We start from the raw sequence: 19646 nt of genomic DNA, 5'->3' as shown, positions 1-19646 counted from the left end.
AAGCTGAATTTTATCAGCTTAGATAAAAGAAATCCCTTTAGCAAAAATGTAAGTACATTTTTCTTTAAAAATAATCCTACTTAAAATTGGTTCTGAATTATGATAACCTCTGTTAAGGCCTATCATTACTGTAATGCTTAAAACCAAGAATATTTGAGACTATGTTTGCTGCTGAAGTCTTCAAGGAAGTCACTGGCTAAGCACCTGGAATCAAAGTTTGTTGAAGGGCTAACCCAGCTTAGCAGTAGCCTCTTCTGCAGAGAGATTATTTTCTTCATTTTTGTGTATTCAACTAGTTCAATTCAATTAGTTTATTCAAAGTGGAGAAACCAAGTGGGGGTTGATAGCTTGTTCCCCGCCCATCTATAGAAGTGGGTATGGGAACGAGATCTACAAGGTCTAAAGATCATGACGACCAAAAAGTCAATTCGATTCCCTAACTACAGTGAACGCTCACTTAAATTAAAAACATTTTGAAATTATTCATGACTTGCTTATTTTTTCTTCTTACATATTCAAAATATTTAAAGGGATTTTATTTAATTAAAGCATTTTTAAATGCTGTTTATGCATTTTAAATCTAATTCCAAATTTCCAACTAAATGTAGTTTGACACAAATCATGATCTAGTGCATCCTCCTAGCTAGCAAAAAGTAATACCAAATTATACCACCCATGAGAATCAGCCTCTTTTGGAAGACAACTGAAAGGGACACATGCAAAACAAGATTTGAATCAGTGATTTAAATCCATGTTACCCATTTGCCGATTTAAGTCCTAATTTAAAGTCAGTGTTTTAAGTCAATCGAGCCTGGTTTGTATGTTGCAATTTATCTTTTGAGGCAATGATATTTCTGTCATGAATACGGACCCCCCCCCCCAAAAAAAGCTTTGAGTGAGATGGAATTTTTGGCCCTAGGATATTCTTTGAGACGTTGATTGCTCAATCCTACATAGATAACAGTATAAACCAGTGGTTCTCAAATTTCTGTACTGGTGACCCCTTTCACATAGCAAGCCTATGAGTGCGGACCCCCCCCCTTATAAATTAAAAACACTAATATATTAAACACCATTATAAATGCTGGAGGCAAAGAGTGGTTTGGGGTGGAGGCTGACAGCTCATGACCCCTTGAAGGGTCCTGACCCCCAGTTTGAGAACCCCTGGTATAAACCCTATGTAGGATTGTGTGTTTAGATTAGAATTTGCTGTAGTTGTAACAAAACTGATAAACGAGTTCATGGAAACTGACTGCATTCTTAACATCCTGTCCCAGAAGTTCAGAGGAAATGGAGAACGATTCCTTACATCCTGGTCATACTCTAGGAAAACATGGAAGTTGCGATCTTTGTTGAGCACAGGATGAGAAGAAAGTCGCTGAAGGAAAACTTCATGTGATGACACAGTCTTCTTAAAGACAGCAAGGTATTCACTGGAAGATCAAGGGGAAAAAAAAAATCTCAAAGTTAAGCACTGATGAAGACGTGTAGTCTGTACCCCCTGCTTCACTGCACAAAGTGTTGCTCTGACAAAAATAATTTTATTTAACGCTTCAGGTTTTGGCCTCGGGCTTCTGAACAAGCATTCCTGTCTCCACCTGGCCATTTCCAGTATATTTTAGAATTCACACAGTGATGGCCAAAAGATGTCTTATGAAGGTTAGAGAAACAAGCTGGGTGGGGTAATCTCTTATTGGACCATCTTTTGTTGGTGAGAGACAAGCTTTTGAGCTACACAGAGCTCTTCTTCAGGGCTGGGAAAGGTACTAAGGTTGTTAGGCATTTATATGGTTTACCTAACCAAGTCCAAGACTTTCTAGAAACAGAGACCTGGTTAAAGTGTTATGGTGAGGTTACACCTCAAGCCAGAGCCTTACTTTAAACAGGGTTGGTGCTACCATGCAAGTAGATCCTCCATCAAAATGCAGACTGACTTTGGTGTCTACACACAGCTACACATACTTACGCTTCTAGTTCTTGCTTCATTTTTGCAAATTCCTCTTTTGTCATAGAGACTTCTCCTTCCCCAAGTTTCTGCATCTTCTCTCGGGGACCATCAAAGTCAGGCTTTGAAGGCGCTGGAGGTATCTAGTCAATATAAAATAGATGGTATTAGTTGCAAGTACCTATCACTCTGTAGTGAAGGTTCCTGGAGTTTCCATAGCTACCTTGTAAACTAATGTACCACTGCTCTTTTTACCCAGGTTTTGTGTAGTGCAGTTTGTTTGTGGATGCAATAGGGCTCATCCAGAGTACCCACAAATCCTGTGTCATATGAGGTGGAGGCATGGGCCTGTTTATCCTGCGATCAGCATGGCTCCTGGAGAAGCCATACTAACTGAGGCTCTCCACCAGCTGCTATCCCTGGACTCAAACACTGAAGTGTCAAGTTCTCAAAAGTCATGGCAGCAGGGTAATCAATGTCTCTCTCCATAAAGGCTTCTATGGGGTAAGGAATGATACCAACATGGGGACAAATTCACTCTGCAGTACCTGCAGGATTCCAATACCGTGAGCTTAAAAGAGTGGAGGGCAGAGTATGGCAGGGTTTTCAGACAGTTCAGGGAAGATAAAAGCAAAGCTATGTTACAACCACATTGAATCTACATAGTTAAGATCCAAGACAGAAAATACTAGCAGTATTTACTTTAGCAGGGTTACATCCTTACTAACTTCCTCTTAGGTGCACCACATTTTCCCATTATAAAATTCAATCCTAAGCAAAACACTTACAATAAATCCTGCATACTCTTCAGTTTCAGTAAGCGTATCATGTAGCCACACAAAGTCTTCATGCTGCCTCGTAACTGAAAACTCTGGGCTTTGAAAAGTTGGCAGTGTAGTCTGGAAGAGAAGAGATACAGAAGTCCTACTGTTTTGTAAGCTAGTGCTTTTAGAAGCAGTTTTGTTCATTAGTTTCCATAGCAAGCCCTTTTGATTAGTAAAGGCCAGACCTAATTGCCTTTTCTAGTGTTGGCTAGCCCTCAGTTAAGGTGAGCCTTCACTGCTAAGGGAGATATGCAAAGAAAGGATAATTTTGTAGGAACAAGATATTCAAGTGTGCCATACCACTTTAGCTGACCAGAATTAGTGATATCTAGCTCTTAGGCCTAGTCTACACTAGGAGTTTAATTCCTAGTCTACACTAGGAGTTTAATTTAATTAACCCTGCACCCATCCACACAACGAAGCCATTTATTTTGAAATAGAGGGCTCTTAAAATAGATTTCTGTACTCCTCCCCGACGAGCGGAGTAGTGCCAAAATAGATATTGGCATTTTGAATTCGGGTTAGCGTGGCTGCAATTCGATGGTATTTGCCTCTGGGAGCTATCCCACAGTGCACCATTGTGACCGCTCTGGACAGCGATCTGAACTCTGATGCACTGGCCAGGTAGACAGGAAAAGCCCCGCGAACATTTGAATTCCATTTCCTGTTTGCCCAGCGTGGAGAGCACAGGTAACCATGCAGGCCGATAATCGAAAAAGAGCACCAGCATGGACCGTGAGGAAGGTACTGGATCTGATCGCTATATGGGGAGAGGATTCAGTGCTTGCAGAACTTCGTTCAAAAATACGAAATGACAAAACTTTTGAAAAAAAAATGTCCAAGGGCATGATGGAGAGAGGCCACAATAGGGACTCAGAGCAGTGCCGCGTGAAAGTCAAGGAGCTCAGACAAGCCTATCAGAAAACAAAGGAGGCAAACGGTCGCTCCGGGTCAGAGCCGCAGACATGTCACTTCTATGCTGAACTGCATGAATTCTGGGGGGGGGGTGCGCACCACTACCCCACCTCTGACCGTGGATTCTGAGGCGGGGGTAATCTCATCAGCCACACCTGAGGATTCTGCAGACGGGGAAGAGGAGGATGACGAGCTTGCGAGAGCACACAGCACTCAGTTCTCCCCAACGGACAGGATCTTTTTCTCAGCCTGACTGAAGTACCCTCCCAAGCCAGTACCCAAGACCATAACCCCATGGAAGGGACCTCAGGTGACTTTACCTTTTAAAATATAAAACATGGTTTAAAAGCAAGCGTTTAATGATTAATTTGCCCTGAGGACTTGGGATCATCCCAGATAATTCATGGCGGGGGAGGAGGGGGTTTGTTTTCTGCTGCTGAAGGTTAACAGGAAAACCGCAGCAGTCAACAGGCTTTGCTTGGTATGTGGGAAAGGAGAGCGCAAAAGCTGAAAGACAATGGCTTACCATGGCCGCATGCAAGCCGAATTCTGTTGCCCGGACCTGCATCTGTGATCTAACACCAAAGCCGCAGGCACTCAATATTAAGATGGAAAATGCTACCTTGTACTGAAATCACATGTGCTATGTAATGTGAATAGTGTTGTTCATCGTGAAAGATTATAAGCATTGTTCTGTAAAATGTATTTTTAAAAACCTCTTTTTTCCCCATCCCTCCAGCAGCTGCAAATTTTTCAAGCCTCCCTCCTCTGTCCCGAAGGCTATCTCAGATAAGGCGGCGGAGAAAGAGGACACGAGACTAGATGTTCTCGGAAATAATGGAATGCACCCGCAATGAAAGAGCTCATTTGAACGAGTGGAAGGACATGGTATCTAAGTACAGGAAAGATGCCAGTGAATGTGAGGTCATGAGGGATGCTCGAGATGAGAGGTGGCAGGCTGCAATGCTGGGGCTGCTGCGTGATCAAACGGACATGCTCCGGCGTCTGGTGGAGCTTCAGGAATGGCAGCAGGATAACAGAGTGCCGCTGCATAACCTCCTTCCCCTCCTCACCCAGATGTGTAAGAATGTGGGGGGGGAAGGCTCTGTGCATCCTCCCACTCCACCCCAGTGGACAGCCCAACCAAAAGGCTGTCATATTGAATTTTTTCAGTGGCCCTTTACTTCCCTCCTCTCCTCCTCCCAAACCTCACCTGGGCTACCTTGTCAGTTCTCTCCCTATGTTTATAATTAATAAAGAATACATGATTTTTAAATGATAGTGACTTTATTTCATTTAAAAGCAAGCTGTGATTTAAGGAGGGGAGGGTGGTTCGCTTACAGGGAATGAGTCAATCAAGGGGGCGGATTTTCAACAAACAGAACTTTCACACCGTAGCCTGGCCAGACATGAAACTGGTTTTCAAAGCTTCTCTGATGCTCAGTGCTTCCTGGTGTGATCTTCTAATCGCCCTGGTGTCTGGCTGCGCATAATCAGCAGCCAGGTGATTCGCCTCAGCCTCCCACCCCACCATAAAGGTCTCCCCGTTACTCTCACAGATATTGTGGAGCCCACAGCAAGCAGCAAAAACAATGGGGATATTGGTTTGGCTGAGGTCTGACCGAATCAGTAACGAGCACCAGCAACCTTTTAAACAGCCAAATGCACATTCTACCACCATTCTGCACTTGCTCAGCCTGTAGTTGAACAGCTCCTGACTCCTGTCCAGGCTGCCTATGTATGGCTTCATGAGCCATGGCATTAAGGGGTAGGCTGGGTCCCCAAGGATAACCATAGGCATTTCAACATCCCCAACGGTTATTTTCTGGTCTGGGAAGTAAGTCCCTTGCTGCAGCCCTTTAAACAGATTAGTGTTCCTGAAGACGCGAGCGTCATGAACCCTTCCCGGCCAGCCCACGTTGATGTTGGTGAAATGTCCCTTGTGATCCACAAGTGCTTGCAGCACCATTGAAAATTACCCCTTGCGGTTTATGTACTGGGTACCCTGGTGCTCCAGTGCCAAGAGATGGAACCCATATCCTTATATCGCCCCGCCACAGTTAGGGAATCCCATTGCAGCAAAGCCATCCATTATGACCTGCACATTTCCCAGAGTCACTACCTTTCGTAGCAGCAGCTTAGCGATTGCTTTGGATACTTGCATCACAGCAACCCCCACAGTAGATTTGCCCACTCCAAACTGATTCCCGACTGACCGGTAGCTGTCTGGCGTTGCAAGGTTCCACAGGGCTATTGCCACTCGCTTCTCAACTGTGAGGGCTGCTCTCATCTTGGTATTCTGGCACTTCAGGGCAGGGGAAAGCAAGTCAAAGTTCCATGAAAGTGCCCTTACGCATGCGAAAGTTTTGCAGCCACTGGGAATCGTCCCACACCTGCAACACTATGCGGTCCCACCAGTCTGTGCTTGTTTCCCAGGCCCAGAATTGGCGTTCCACGGCTATAACCTGCCCCATTAACAGCATGATCTCCAAAGCACCAGGGCCCACGGTTTGATGGAATTCCATGTCCGTGTCCTCATTATTCTCGCTGCCATGCTGCCGTAGCCTACTCCTCGATGCCTGGTTTTGCAGGTTCTGGTTCAGCATAACCTGCACGATAACGCGCGAGGTGTTTACAATGTTCATGACTGCTGTCTTGAGCCGAGCGGGCTCCATGCTTGCCGTGGTATGGCGTCTGCACTGTTCACCCAGGAAAACGGCACGAAACAGTTGTCTGCTGTTGCTTCCCTGGAGAGGTGGGAGGATGTACCCAGAACCATCCATGACAATATTTTTGGCCCCATCAGGCATTGGGATATCAACCCACAATTCCAGTGGATGGAGGAGACTGCGGGAACTATGGGATAGCTACCCACAGTGCAGTGTTCTGGAAATCGACACTCGCCTCGGTACATGGACGCACACCGCCAAATTAATGTGCTTAGTGTGGCCACATACATTTGACTTTATACAATCCATTTCCAAAATTTGATTTATATAAATTCAGATTAATCCCGTAGTGTAGACATACCCTTATATAATGCTTTCAGCAGTAGATCACAAACTTTAGAAAAAATGAGGCAGGTATCCCTAATAGGTATGAAGAAACAAAGGCATGGGGAGGTTAATTTCAATCCACCACTGCTTAGCAAAGCTAAGAGTGGCAGTACTGATCTGTCTGGAGACTCAAGCCAACAACCCTGTGTCAGTTACTTGGGTTCCATTTGGACAGTTTTCTTCCCCTTCTTAAGGTGTAAATGTATAAATAGGCAGGACCGAAAAGAAAAAAAAAAACCACAGCAAAAAAATTGTGCAAGTGCATCAGAAGCAGGAAGCCTGCCAAACAATCAGTGGTCCCACTGGACAATCGAGGTGCTAAAGGAGCACTGAAGGAAAATAAGGCCATTGTAGAGAAGCTAAGTGAATTCTTTGACTCACTTATCTCTGCAGAAGATGTGAGGGAGATTCCCACACCTGAGCCATTCTTTGTGTGACAAATGTGAGGAACCATTTAAGATGGAGGTGTCACTAGAGGTGGTTTTGGAACAGATTGATAAATTTAACAGTAATAAGTCACCAATACCAGATGGGATTCACCCAACAGTTCTATAATTTCATATTTGAGTTTCTTCAGAACAACCAGGGTACATAACCTATTAATTAAATAAGCTTCTGTACCAGATGACTGGAGAATAGCGAACACCAATTTTTTTTAAATAAAGGCTCTAGAGGTGATCCTGGCAGTTACAGCCAGTAAGCTGAATTTCAGTACCAGGCAAATTAGTTGAAATTATAGTAAAGAACAGAATCGGACACAAATGAACACAATTTGTTGAGAGAGTCAACATTGCTTTTGTAAAGGGAAATGCCCCACCCATCTACTAGAATTTGGGGGTGGGAGGCAACATGTGGATAAGGGGGAATCCAGTAGATACCACGTACTTGGACTTCAGAAAGTTTTTGACAAGGTTCCAAACCAAAGGCTCTTAAGCAAAGTAAGTAGCTATGGGATAAAAGGAGATGGTCCTCTCATGGATCAGTAACAGGTTGAAAGACAGGAAACAATGGGTAGGAATAAATGGTCAGATTTCAGAATGGAGAGGGGTAAATAGCTGGATCTTCAATGGATCTGTACTGGGACCAGTGCTGTTTGAAGTATTCAGGTAATTTTATGAAAACAGTAGCAAACAATGGGATGGCAAAATCTGTGACACAACAACTACTCAAGATAGCCAAGTCCAAAGCACACTGAAGAGTTAAAGGAATCTCAAACCTGTAACTAGGCAACAAAATGGCAGATGAAATTCAGTGGTGATAAACGCAAAGTAATGCACATGGGAGAACATAATCCCAGCTATACACACACAATGACGGAGTCTAAGTTAGCTGTTAGCACTCAAAAAAAGCCCTTGGAGCCTTTGTGGATCGTTCTCTGCAAACATCTATTCAGTGTGCGGCAGCAGTCGAAAGACTGAACAGAAGGATAGAAACTATTAGGAAAGGGATAGCTAATGATCAGAAAATATCATAATGCCCCTATATAAATCCATGGCATGCCCACACCTTGAATACTGCATGCCATTCTGTTGCCTGATCTCAAAAGAGACGTATTAGAATTGAAAGAGGTACAGAGAAGGGCAGCAAAAGTGATTAAGGATATAGAAAAGCTTCCATACAAGGAGAGATTAATGAGACCAGGACTTTTCTGCTGGGAAAAGAAACAACTAAGGGGAGATATGATCGAGGTCTACAAAATCATGACTGATGTGGAGACAGTAAATAAGGAAGTGTTATTTACCCCTTCACATAAGAGCCAAGGGTCACCTAATGAAATTAATAGGCAGCACATTTAAACAAACAAAAGCAAGTACTCTTTCACACAATGCACAGTCAACCTGTGGAACTCCAGGAGAATGTTGTACTTTCGGCCTTCACAACTGGGCTCAACAAAAGAATTAGACAAGTTCAAAGAGGATAGGTCCATCAATCGCTATTAACCAAGATGGTCACAGATGCAGCCCCATTCTCTGGGTGTCCTTAAGTCTCTGACTGCCAGAAGCTGAGAGTGGATGACAGGACATGGATCACTCAATTGCCTTGTTCTGTTCGCTCCCTCTGGGGCACCTGGCATTGGCCACTGTTGGAAGACAGGATACTGGGCTGGATGGACCATTGTTCTGATCCAGGATGGCCTCATGGTTAAGGCCTGCAGTGTTTTTAAATGAAAGCCTAAAATCCAGGAGTTAATCGTATAGGCCCATTTGACAACAGGATAAGTTTCCTACTTGCCTCATTCAAGTGGATTTTAAGCCTGCGTGTGTGTATATTAACCAGCTTCCCCCTTCACCATGAACTTACCTTAGTATGTACAGTGAACTTTACTTTGTCTTTTTCACTCAGGGCATCCGGGATGTCAATTTGGAGGGAAGGATCAATATTCAGATCTACAGACACAGCCCTCACCTGAAACACAAGTTAAAAAGTATTTAAGCCTAAAGTCAGAAGTCAAAATTAGTCTGACTTGCCAATAATCTAAAATTGAAAGAGACCGTGCACAACCAGAAATTCTTAATACCTTGAAAAGAGTCAAATCTTGAGACAGATGTGTCATGGTCATACCTAACTGTATGCGTCAGCTGAAGGGATGCAGAAGAACTACAAGCTTCCTCACTCTAAACACATAGCAAGCAGCTTTTGAACTTGGAGTTAAGTTTAAACAGACATAATAAATAGCCTTTTGAAGAGTCCTTAAAGGTACCTGTAAAGGGTTTTCAGAAGCCTGGTTTGCACCTTGTATATATAAAAATAAAAGGCTCTGTTTTCAAGTTTTCCCTGCTGGTTTAACAGGAATAAAGTCTGTTCTTCCCAGATTTTGTTGGAGGTCTTGGGGCAGGGACAGAGGCACACAGCAGCACCACAGATGTCTGTTAAGGTCTTGCACTTTTAACTTAAAGTCAGGGGTGTTGAAGCTTGGAGGCATCATTTCTTTCAATAGTCAACCACCAATAAGTTTTAAAGACGTATTTACAAAAAGAGCAAGTAATTAGAAGCACCTCCCACCATTGCTCGGTTTCCACTCTTAGGATGTCAATTGACTAGTTTTCTGGTCACTGCAGAAACAAGACTTTTTTTAAATCAAAAACAAGCTGAAGAAACTGAACCTCAAGCGTCTTTGCAGGTTATCAGAGAGCAAACGAAGGCACAAACCCGGTTGTGCTTTTGGAGCTCACTTTTTTAAAATGCGGTAGTTTAATATTAATTGGTCTTTGGAAGACCGGCAGATCCAAAGTTAAGGTTCCATTTAAAAGGCAGATGTTTGGGGTACAGAAGTCAGGTAACTAACTCTGCCCCATACTAGCACTTCCCCACCTTGAGCCATTTTTCCAACCTGCAGTCCTTTTGGTCACTACTTTTCCTTAAAATTTCAGTTTACAGTCTTTAGCTCTTGTGAGCATCCTGCAGTTGGATAAACAGACTACTTGTACCATCTACCATAAGCTACAATAAGTATGGAGTATAGAAGTCTGTTTCTTCTTCTTGCCACCCTTCTCATACCACAGAAGGGCCCCCTTCAGCTGCTCAGCTTCACACTTCCCATTCACTGAGCCATTCCCCCCCCCCCCCCCCCGCACCCTCCACCCCCGCTTAATCAAACAAGCCCTTCACCAACCCCAACATTTTTATTATTAAAAAATTAAGTTATTTAAGTCTGGTAACTAACCGAATATGTGCTTCCCACCATTTTGCGTGCATCTTTTCACCTGCCCTTTCCAGAGTTTTTCCTTTGAGGCTACGTCTACACTGGCAATTGAACGACAAAACTTGTCTTTCAGACGTGTCCCGCCCTCCTGGAAAGGCAAAAGTTTTCCCGCGACAAGCACCAGCGTGAACAGCACGTTGTTGGCAGAAGCGCTCTCCTGCCGAGAACGCAAACACCACTCATTGAGGGGTGGAAGTTGTGTCAGCAGGAGAGCCAACGAACAGCGGCTACACGGCATGACTTTTAGCGGCACGGCTGTAGCAACGCAGCCATGTCACTAAAAGCTGTGTAGTGTAGACCTAGCCTAAGTTGTAAAGCAGGGATGGTCACAGCATCTGGCACACTGCCCATCCCACCACTCAAATCCTCATTAGCACTTTACTGTGCCACTGCAAAATATGGTTCTGGTCTGTACATGAAAAGTCGAGTTAATATGTAATTCCACAGCCACCACCTTTCAAGTCAGAGGCAGTGCTCTGCTCTAGGACGAGATTGAAATTTATAGGCCAAGCTGTATGGAAATATGGAGAGCCAATTATACAAGTCTTTCCAAAAAGACTGGCCCCCACATCTCAGATATCTGAGAAGTATGCCACAAATCTTCCATAAATATTGTACATGAGGATTGGGATGCAATTTATTTCAGGCAGTTTTGTTTTGGCAACTTCCCTTAGTTCTTCAGAGATTAGGGTCGCACCATGAAGATGAGAGTTTGAAGTCTTATAACAAGATTCAGACACAAATTTAAAGATACGGCAGTTTGATTATTAGGGCCAGGAACAAGGTCCACAGGTGGCCAGGCAAGAGATGCAGGAAGTATTATAGCATCTCAATTTAAGCTTGCTTTCAGAACACCCTGCACTGATCTCTCAGATGCAGCTAGTTACATCAGGTTTTAGATAGCAGGCTGATGAAAGCTGCTTTGGGTACTAAAGGTAATAGAGGAAGAGGCTGTTTGGGCCCCCTTCACAGCTTAGGAAAACCTTCCAAACCTTCATATTATTTTAATTGCCCTCTCCTCTGTTACAAATTCAGACCTTGCTGTCTACTGCTGGAAGACCATTGCTAACTGGAGGTCTGGCAGATTTCTATCACCACAAGTACCATCAGGAGTGGAAGCCAGGGGTGAGGATGTGATTTTATAGTCCTAGATCTATTTACCTGACCACTTGGAGGAATGATCTATGAAAGGATTTGGGGGTGGTTGAATCTAAGGGCTAAGAGTGCTCTAAGACTATTTTGAGTTGGAGCATCAACAGAACAGGAGAGGACAGACTTCACCTTCCAGATGTTTTACAATTTGTGGCTTTTTTGTAGTTAAGTCCAGTCTCAGGCCTGTACCATACACCCTACAGCAGCAAAGGGAGCAATAAAGCTAGTTTTTCCCTCCTCCTTTCCAGGACACTTTTCCATTTCCATGTAACATTTTAGCACCAGGCACCATTTTAGTTGTGCCAATTTGCTTAGCAGCTGAATAGCCGACTCAGCTGGTAGAGCAGTGGGCTGTAAATGCTAGATTCCTAAGGCCATAATCTCAGACATTCTTTGAGAGGACAAAGCCCAAGGTTTCCCACTCAAAAACAGATTAAACTTCTCCCCACACTGCCCACCAACACCAGACAGGAAGAGGCCAGATTAGTGTGCAGGGACTGTAACAGTTCAACACACCCCCACCCACCCACAACCCCAGGCATGAGGGGCATGTTGCTCTCTCGTTTTAAAGAGACACATACAAAAGCAAATTTCCTGCTGCTTAGCCTAGGTTTTTTTGTTTTGTTTTTTTTTTGCCAATTTAGGCTCAGCAAGCAGATCACGGGAGTAGTCTCTACACCAGGACAAACAGGAATAGCACATTACTGTAGTAGCTTTTTGCTGGGTATACAGGTTACAGATGCCTGCACATTGTGAGGTGAAAGCTCCTGCAGGCAAGTCAGACACAAATGTTATTAGCCAGCTGCAGTCCTCATTTGTAGTTCAGTAACATCTCAGGGCCTCAGCCTAATCAAATTTGGGCCCCGGCTGTGGTATAGACTACCACCGAGAGTCCCTGTCCTCAGAGAGCTTACAATCTAATTAGATATTACAACCAGGGCTGACGAGAGGGGGGAAGCTGGTACAAGTTACCGGGGCCTGGCAATCCGGAAGGAAGTCTGGGGCCCGGCTTCCCCTCCTCAGCCCTGTTTAGCCAGTCTACCCTTGCTGGGGGGCCCAAAAATTTTTTCACTGAGGCCTGAACCCGCTCTCAGTGGCCCCGATTACAACAGAAGTATTCCCCCTTTTAGACCTTGGAAAACTGTGCCAGAGAGGTTAAGTGACTTCCTGTGGTGTGACCTTGGGTAAGTTTGTGGCAGAGCTGGTAATTTAGCCCAACTACTTAGCCACAAGGCTATACCTCTTTAAAAAACAGGATTCTGAACACATCAGCGCCAGGAAAGAAAGCAACACTCCAACACTGTAGCAGTTCTGCAGCAGATGCTCTTCCAGATGTTCTTGACTTTTACCCACAATGCACTAATGAGAGTGTCAAAAAGGGGACCTGACCGTGTCCTGTCAGATCTACTGACCCAACACCTAAAATCCAGATGCTGTGAGCGGGGGAGGCCATGGGTCATCACCGACTCCAGCCCCTACTCAGCCAGGGCCGCCTCCAACTTTTGTCGGGCAGCTGCAGTTCCCAGCCCTGTCTCTGCAGGCAAGTCCCTCCTGACCTGGGCAGCAGCAAATGGTGGTGGGGTGGGGGTAAGAGGAGTGGACAGGGGTGGGGCCTCAGGGAGAGAAGCAGGGCAGGGGAGGTTCCAGCCCTCCTACTGGAATGTCTGGTTTTTAAATATTACCAAGTTGGCAACCCTAGCGCTTCCCCTGCCTTTCATTCTGTAGAATAGCAAGGAAGGGGTATTAAAGTCACCTGGCCCTACCATGCCCTTTTAGGAATGGAAGGATAAAAAGGTTAACAGAGAAAGCTTGTACAATCAGCCATTATGCAGCAAAACACCCAAGGGCTCACTGCCCCATAAAGCCAACCTATATGGAAGTCTGACCATTTCATGTCCGTAATAGTCACAAGACCATTTATTTTAAAGCCAGACATGAATTTGTTTTTTACTGAACACATTTGAGGTACATGAATGAGTTGTAGGATGAGAGTTTTAAGGTCCCCATTCTTATTTTTTCAGGCTAATCTGTTAGAGGGCCCGTCTCCAAGCCACTTATAGGCACTGTCTACAGATGATGTACTACTTTAAGAACGGTTTGGTTCCCCCTAGTAGCACCCTGCTACTGTCAAGTGCTCCAACACATGGTCTAGATCAGGGGTAGGCAACTTATGGCATGCATGCCAAAGGGGGCCCGTGAGCAGATTTTCAGTGGCACTCACACTGCCCGGGTCCTGGCCACCAGTCTGGGGGGGCTCTGCATTTTAATTTAATTTTAAATGAATCTTAAACATTTAAAAACCTTATTTACTTTACATACAATAGTTTAGTTATATATTTTAGACTTCTAGAAAGACCTTCTAGAAACATTCAACTGTATTACTGGCACACGAAACCTTAAATTAGAGTGAATAAATGAAGACTCGGCACACCCCTTCTGAAAGGTTGCTGACCCCTGGTATAGATACTGTTTGGCTTAAATTTGCCTTCAACAACTGAGTACCAGGAGTCTGAACTGTTGTATTGTCCATGTAGGGCAAGTAGTCGTCCTCCTCTCCCAGAGTGCACTACTGCAGGGTTCTCAAACTGGGGATTGGGACCCCTCATGGGGTCATGCGGTTATTACATGGGGGGTTGTGAGCTGTCAGCCTCCACCCCAAACCCTGTTTTCTATCCAGCATTTAGAATGGCGTTAAATATATAACAAGTGTTTTTAATGTTTAAGGGGGGGGTCACCAGTAGAAAAGTCTGAGAACCCTGCACTAGTGGTCTTTTCAAATCTTCCAAAATTGACAGTTTCTAAGAGCTGCTTTGAACCAGAGGAAACTGCAACAGAAAGTTTGAGAGCACCACTTTTGACATAGGGGGAAGTTGATGGTTCAGAGCACATAGCGAGTGTGGACACAAACTGTTCATGCTTCATCTGGTTCAAACAGGAGCAGCTGAAGCCTCTAACAATGACAACGTTTTCGATCAATATCTGCCTAAGTAGTTCCTGTCAGGCGGGGTCAGTTTAACTAGGTCTGACCACAGCACAGCTGTCAATCTTGTTCACTGAACCAGGGCTCAGTGCAGTCCTGCCGCACATGGAGAGAAGCACAAGCTGTTCAGCATTAGCTAACAAGGAGAGAAACGGGATTAACAGTTTTGTTTCAGTTACTGGCAAGGTATTATAGGAGTGGACCTCAAGGTGCGGACAGAGATTTTTAAAAGCCTACTCTTTGAGGTTACTTATCTTTGCTGTCCAAACAGGATTGACAGGCAAAACAATACAAACTGCTGAGTCTGTGAAGAGTGTGATAAGCCAAAGGAAGCAACTTCCGTTCAGCTCGTTTTCAAGGAAAATGTTGCACAACCCAGCCAGTCCTACAGTTGTGAGCTGTCATTTTAGATTATTTTGTAGGGGAAAAGTTGCAGTGAAAGGGGAGGAGGACACAAAGCCTTAGCATTAGTTGGTGACTAGAGAACATTTGCAACACATGACTCATTGTTTCACTACAGTAACCAAGAAGAGAAGTGCAGGGGTCCAAGAGAGGCTGGGGAAGAAGGGTAATGACCTGTCACTGTAGTATCTTAACTAAAGCCTATGGTTCAAACTTGTGTGGATGGTTCATTCTAAATAAAAAGCTAGTTAAGCTTTAACTTAACAACAAGTTTCTCTATAGTATTTAGAGACTGAAGAAAATATCTCTTAGCTTTACAGAAAGAAGTCTATCTACAGCTAGCTCATTCTACTGGGCAGGGACACATTCCAGGTGCATGCAATCCTGTGCTAATGAGTCACATGCCTTGATCTCCGAACCAGACATGCCAGCAGTGCTACTGGCAACTTAAAGATAGGTCTGCACTGGACTTTTGTAGGTTCTCCTCTCCCCCCAAGCTGGCACAGTTAGCTGCAGAAGTCCTAATGTAGACTGGAGCTTACTAGGATGTCTACACTACAGTTTCTACTGCTGGTCACACCACTGTAGCGGAATGGGCACTGAAAGGCTGACATGCCTTTTCCTAGTACAGACAAGGCTATGGAGGAGAAGTGACTGGACAAAGATCTGCATGTGAAAATATTATTTGCAGACCTACCTTGTTCAATACACAACTTTATTTCAGCTAGCAACAGGAGGCTGTGATTCAGCTGGGGGGGAGGGTGGAAGGGGGAAAGAGAAAGAATTAGCATGAAGGTTGTTTTACTCTTGGGCTCTAGAGACATCTAGTTATTTTCTCCTTCAAAAAAAGGGATGTGAAGACACCCAGGGACTTTTTAATCAGCATGGGGTTGCACACTCAATCTCTGTACCATAATCAAATCCTGCAGAGCTCCTTCCTGTAGAAGCAACGTGTTGCATAACTAGCATGTCATATCCCTTTTGTATAGCTTATGCCTGAAGAAAAGCTACCACCCCTCCAGTCTCAGTGGAACAGATTTTTCCTTCCAAAGTAAAGAATTCAAACATGTGATTTGAGCTGGAGTCTAATTAAGATGGCCCTCTTTGCCCTTAAAGCCCCAGCTAACAATGCAGAATGGGGAGCCTTTAACTTTATAAAAGTTTTAACGGAGGGGTCAGTTGCTATGCAACTGCTGAGATGAAGTCTGAACTTCCATTCAAAGCCTTCTTCTCTTCCTTCCCCAACTTGTGATTGGAGTAATCAATGTATTGGTAAGAATGGGTATCGTGATCCCCCATAAATCTGAGCATCAAACTTTTTTTTTTTTGTTAAGAAGCAACTAGTATCCCCCCCTCCCCCCCAATGTGGGCCTTGGCTGCTTGAGAGGTCTGATGTGTGGATCATGATGTGGGGAAAGGGGGAGAAAAAAAAGCCACACAGAATAGGGACAAAAATAAATACAGGAAATTTTAAATCTTGTGTTTGTTCAGGGCCTAGCACAGCTGGGCCTTGGTTGATCACTGGGTGCTCTTCCTGGCTTCTACTGCAATACAATAAAATGCTGTGGGATTCCTTCCTTTAGTACAATTGCTCTTAAACCTCAATTCTGTAAGTCTATATTTCTGACAGTCAGCTAAAGAGTAGGATGTAGCACGTTTGTCATGTATGTAGGTTAGGCAGAGAACACCCATCTTTCCGCAGTTCGTACATCACTGTGGGGCTTAGGTGTCCAGATGCCTGGTGCGAGGCCGCAGCGTGCATCCACAGAGGCAGAAGCAGGCAGCCAGGGAACTTTTACTGTAAACATTTAAGCGCAGAGGGAGTTCAGGCACCTACGTGGCTCAGGGACAGCTCAGTGGGAGTTTTGTGAATTCCAGTGGGACTGGATTCTAGGATCTAGATGCCTGAATTGGCAGATTGGTGCTTAAGTCCTTTCGTGAATCTAGCCCTAAGTGACTTGCTGATAGTCAAAAAAAGTCTGTGGCAAAGCAAGGAAATGAACCCAGGTCTCCCGTGTCCCAGACGAGCACCTCAACTACTGGACTGTGCTCTCTCGGAGAGGCATTCAATGGAAAAGTCTCTCTTGCCTTCCTAAAGTGCCTAGACCCCCATGATTAGTGAATCTGTTGTGTTTGGGGCTGTTCCATGTGTGAGGGCTCTCAAAGACAGGACCTCACCATTTCTGCCCTCCAGCAATGAACCATGAGAGCAGGTGTGGAGAAGAAAAAAAACCTCTCCAGCACCCACTACCCAGATGGTCTGAGGGCCTCCTCCATCCAGTGAGGCTCTCTAGGGAGGGTGGGAGAGACAGCTGGAAGACATCACTTCACCCATACAGTGGCACTTTAGGCAGCTGAGTGGGTGGTGGAAGATGCTGGGACAGCTGGGCAGGAAAAGTTGCCCGAGGTAGCTGACTAGTTGCAGGGGAAGCATCTTTGCATGGCCCTGCCTGGAAAATGCCAAAGACAGCAGGCTGGAAGTGATTAGTGCTCGTGGGGGCCCCATGTTCACCTCCTCTTGCTACTGGTGTTTGTGTTTCCTCAGCTCCAGCATGCTGCAATCCAGTAGAGGGAGCAGCAGGTGGAGAGGCAGACGCCACCTGTCGAGTGCACTCTAGCAAGAGGGGCAGAGTTAAGGTTGCTTAGATGCCTTGATTATGTATTTCTAGGCTTTCATGTGTTTGGACATTTTGAATAACTGAATTTCCTGGATTTAGTGACTGTTTCGGTACAGAATGTCCATAAGTTTACCCAGAAGTAGCAATATGTTCCCTCAACTCTGACTCCAGCTTATACGCTTTTTTTTTTTTTAAAACTGGTTTCCAGACAAAAAAAGTCAACTGGTACCATCAAGGGCAAGTGAGGCTCCCAAAGGTCAAATACATTTGCCTACCATAGCTGCAAATTCAGTCTAAGCACCACATGCCAAAGTCAAGTGCTTTCAGCAACCCACATAGTATAGCTATTGTGCAAGTCCCTGAATTCTGTGATTGATTTTATACAGTACTACATATTTTTAACCTTGTAGATTTTCCCAATATTAACGATGCCAAACAATTAGATGTTATAGTTTAAGTTATTGCAATAATAAATGATCCCATTGTTTACATAACGGCTTGGCACTCTAAAGTCTCAAATAACCACATCAGTACGTTTGCTTTGCAGAACTTCGACTCAGCATGTGGACGCTAGCAGTAAGAATATACTACCCATACTTCCGTCATCAATTTTAAGCACATGCAAGAGCTCCTGATTAGGAAATTTAGTTAGTAGCTTGGCCACTGGAACAAGAGCCAATTGCTACTAAAAGTGTCAACAGGATGAGTCTCATTTTATGAAGTGGCTTTGTTTTTAACCAGTTATCTTTAAAGCCACCCCTCTTTTCATGCAAAGCAAGATCACCTAACTTCAGTGAAATGTATGCTGGCTGCTAGATCTTAGAGATTGTAGCCAAGAAACAAATACAGAAGAAATGTTATGAGCAAGCTTTCACAGTTAGTTGTATTTCTATTGGACACACTATAGCACTATGTTCTAGAGTTCTAAGAGAAAGAAATCAGTTCCATTTAATTTGATCCTCATGTTCTTTAGATGAGGTTTACCTGCATCTAGTCAGGAAAACTTACTTTGAAATAGTCTAGGACATCACTAGCAGTAATCTTAATCATTAAGTGACCTGCAGATACCAATATAAATAATTCAGAAGTAGAGCTATGCTGCATGCTTCAAACACTAGGCATCCAGTTTCTGATTGCCTTTGAGTACGTTACCTTAAGTAAAACTAAAACTTCATTTACTAGAGTATATACAGTACAAACAGAAGGTTATGCAATATTGTAAATAGTTGTGCAACCGGAATAAAGTCAGGACACGCAAAAGTTCGTTCCAAAAGCAGCATTAGCTTTGCCACATCAGTCCTGAAATTTTAATGTGTTTTATAAGCAGTCTTAAGTGAGGCATTTAACCAGAAAAACAGGACTATGCACTACATGTGTGCAATGCATGTTAGTGTTGCTATTAATACCTTAATAGCTGCATTTCCCATTACGGATTTTAACTGGGGAAGCTTCGAGTTGCAATTACATTAATCTGTACTTTAAGCAAAGAAACTGAGGGTAGGTCTACACCAGCGGTTCTCAAAATGGGGGTCGGGACCCCTCAGGGGGGTCATACAGTTATTACATGGGGGTCACGAGGAGTCAGCCTCCACGCCAACCCTGCTTTGCCTCTAGCATTTATAACGGTGTTAAATATATAATAAAAGTGTTTTCAATTTACAAGAGGGGTAGATCACACTCAGATGCTTGCTGTGTGAAAGGGGTCACCAGCACAAAAAAGTTTGAGAACCACTGGTCTACACGGGAATAAAAGACCCACAGCACAGCCATGGCTGGCCCACATCAGCTGACTGGCTCATGGGGCCAAGAATTGCTGTGTAGACAGTCGGGCTCGGTCTGGGGACTCAAAGCTCTGGGACCTTCCACCCTTGCAGGGTCCCAGAGCTCAGGCTCCAGCCTGACCCCAAATGTCCACACAGCAATTTTTCAGCCCTGGAGCCAGAGCCCTGTGAGCCTGAGCCAACTGACCTGGGCCAGCCATGGGGTTTTTATCCCTGCGTAGACATACCCGGAGAGCAAGATGATGTTGCCCCCTGTTTAGTGTTACTATT

The 19646-nt window shown here is 44.4% G+C and overlaps 1 protein-coding gene across 1 annotated transcript in view; it reads right to left on the bottom strand.

Annotated features, from left to right (window-relative positions):
- SNX5 (sorting nexin 5) overlaps positions 1-19646 on the bottom strand; it is a 38540-nt gene that overhangs the window by 11400 nt on the left and 7494 nt on the right. Inside the window, exons 2-5 of the mRNA XM_034764068.1 lie at positions 9042-9146; positions 2734-2844; positions 1967-2088; positions 1310-1433 (exon numbers count right to left, since the gene is read on the bottom strand). Coding sequence (XP_034619959.1) covers positions 1310-1433; positions 1967-2088; positions 2734-2844; positions 9042-9146 — 462 coding nt within the window. The remainder of the gene's footprint in view (positions 1-1309; positions 1434-1966; positions 2089-2733; positions 2845-9041; positions 9147-19646) is intronic.

Source organism: Trachemys scripta, chromosome 3 (assembly GCF_013100865.1).
Source record: "Trachemys scripta elegans isolate TJP31775 chromosome 3, CAS_Tse_1.0, whole genome shotgun sequence".
NCBI classification, from domain to species: Eukaryota; Metazoa; Chordata; order Testudines; family Emydidae; genus Trachemys; species Trachemys scripta.
This window is presented reverse-complemented; position numbering and strand designations above follow the sequence as displayed.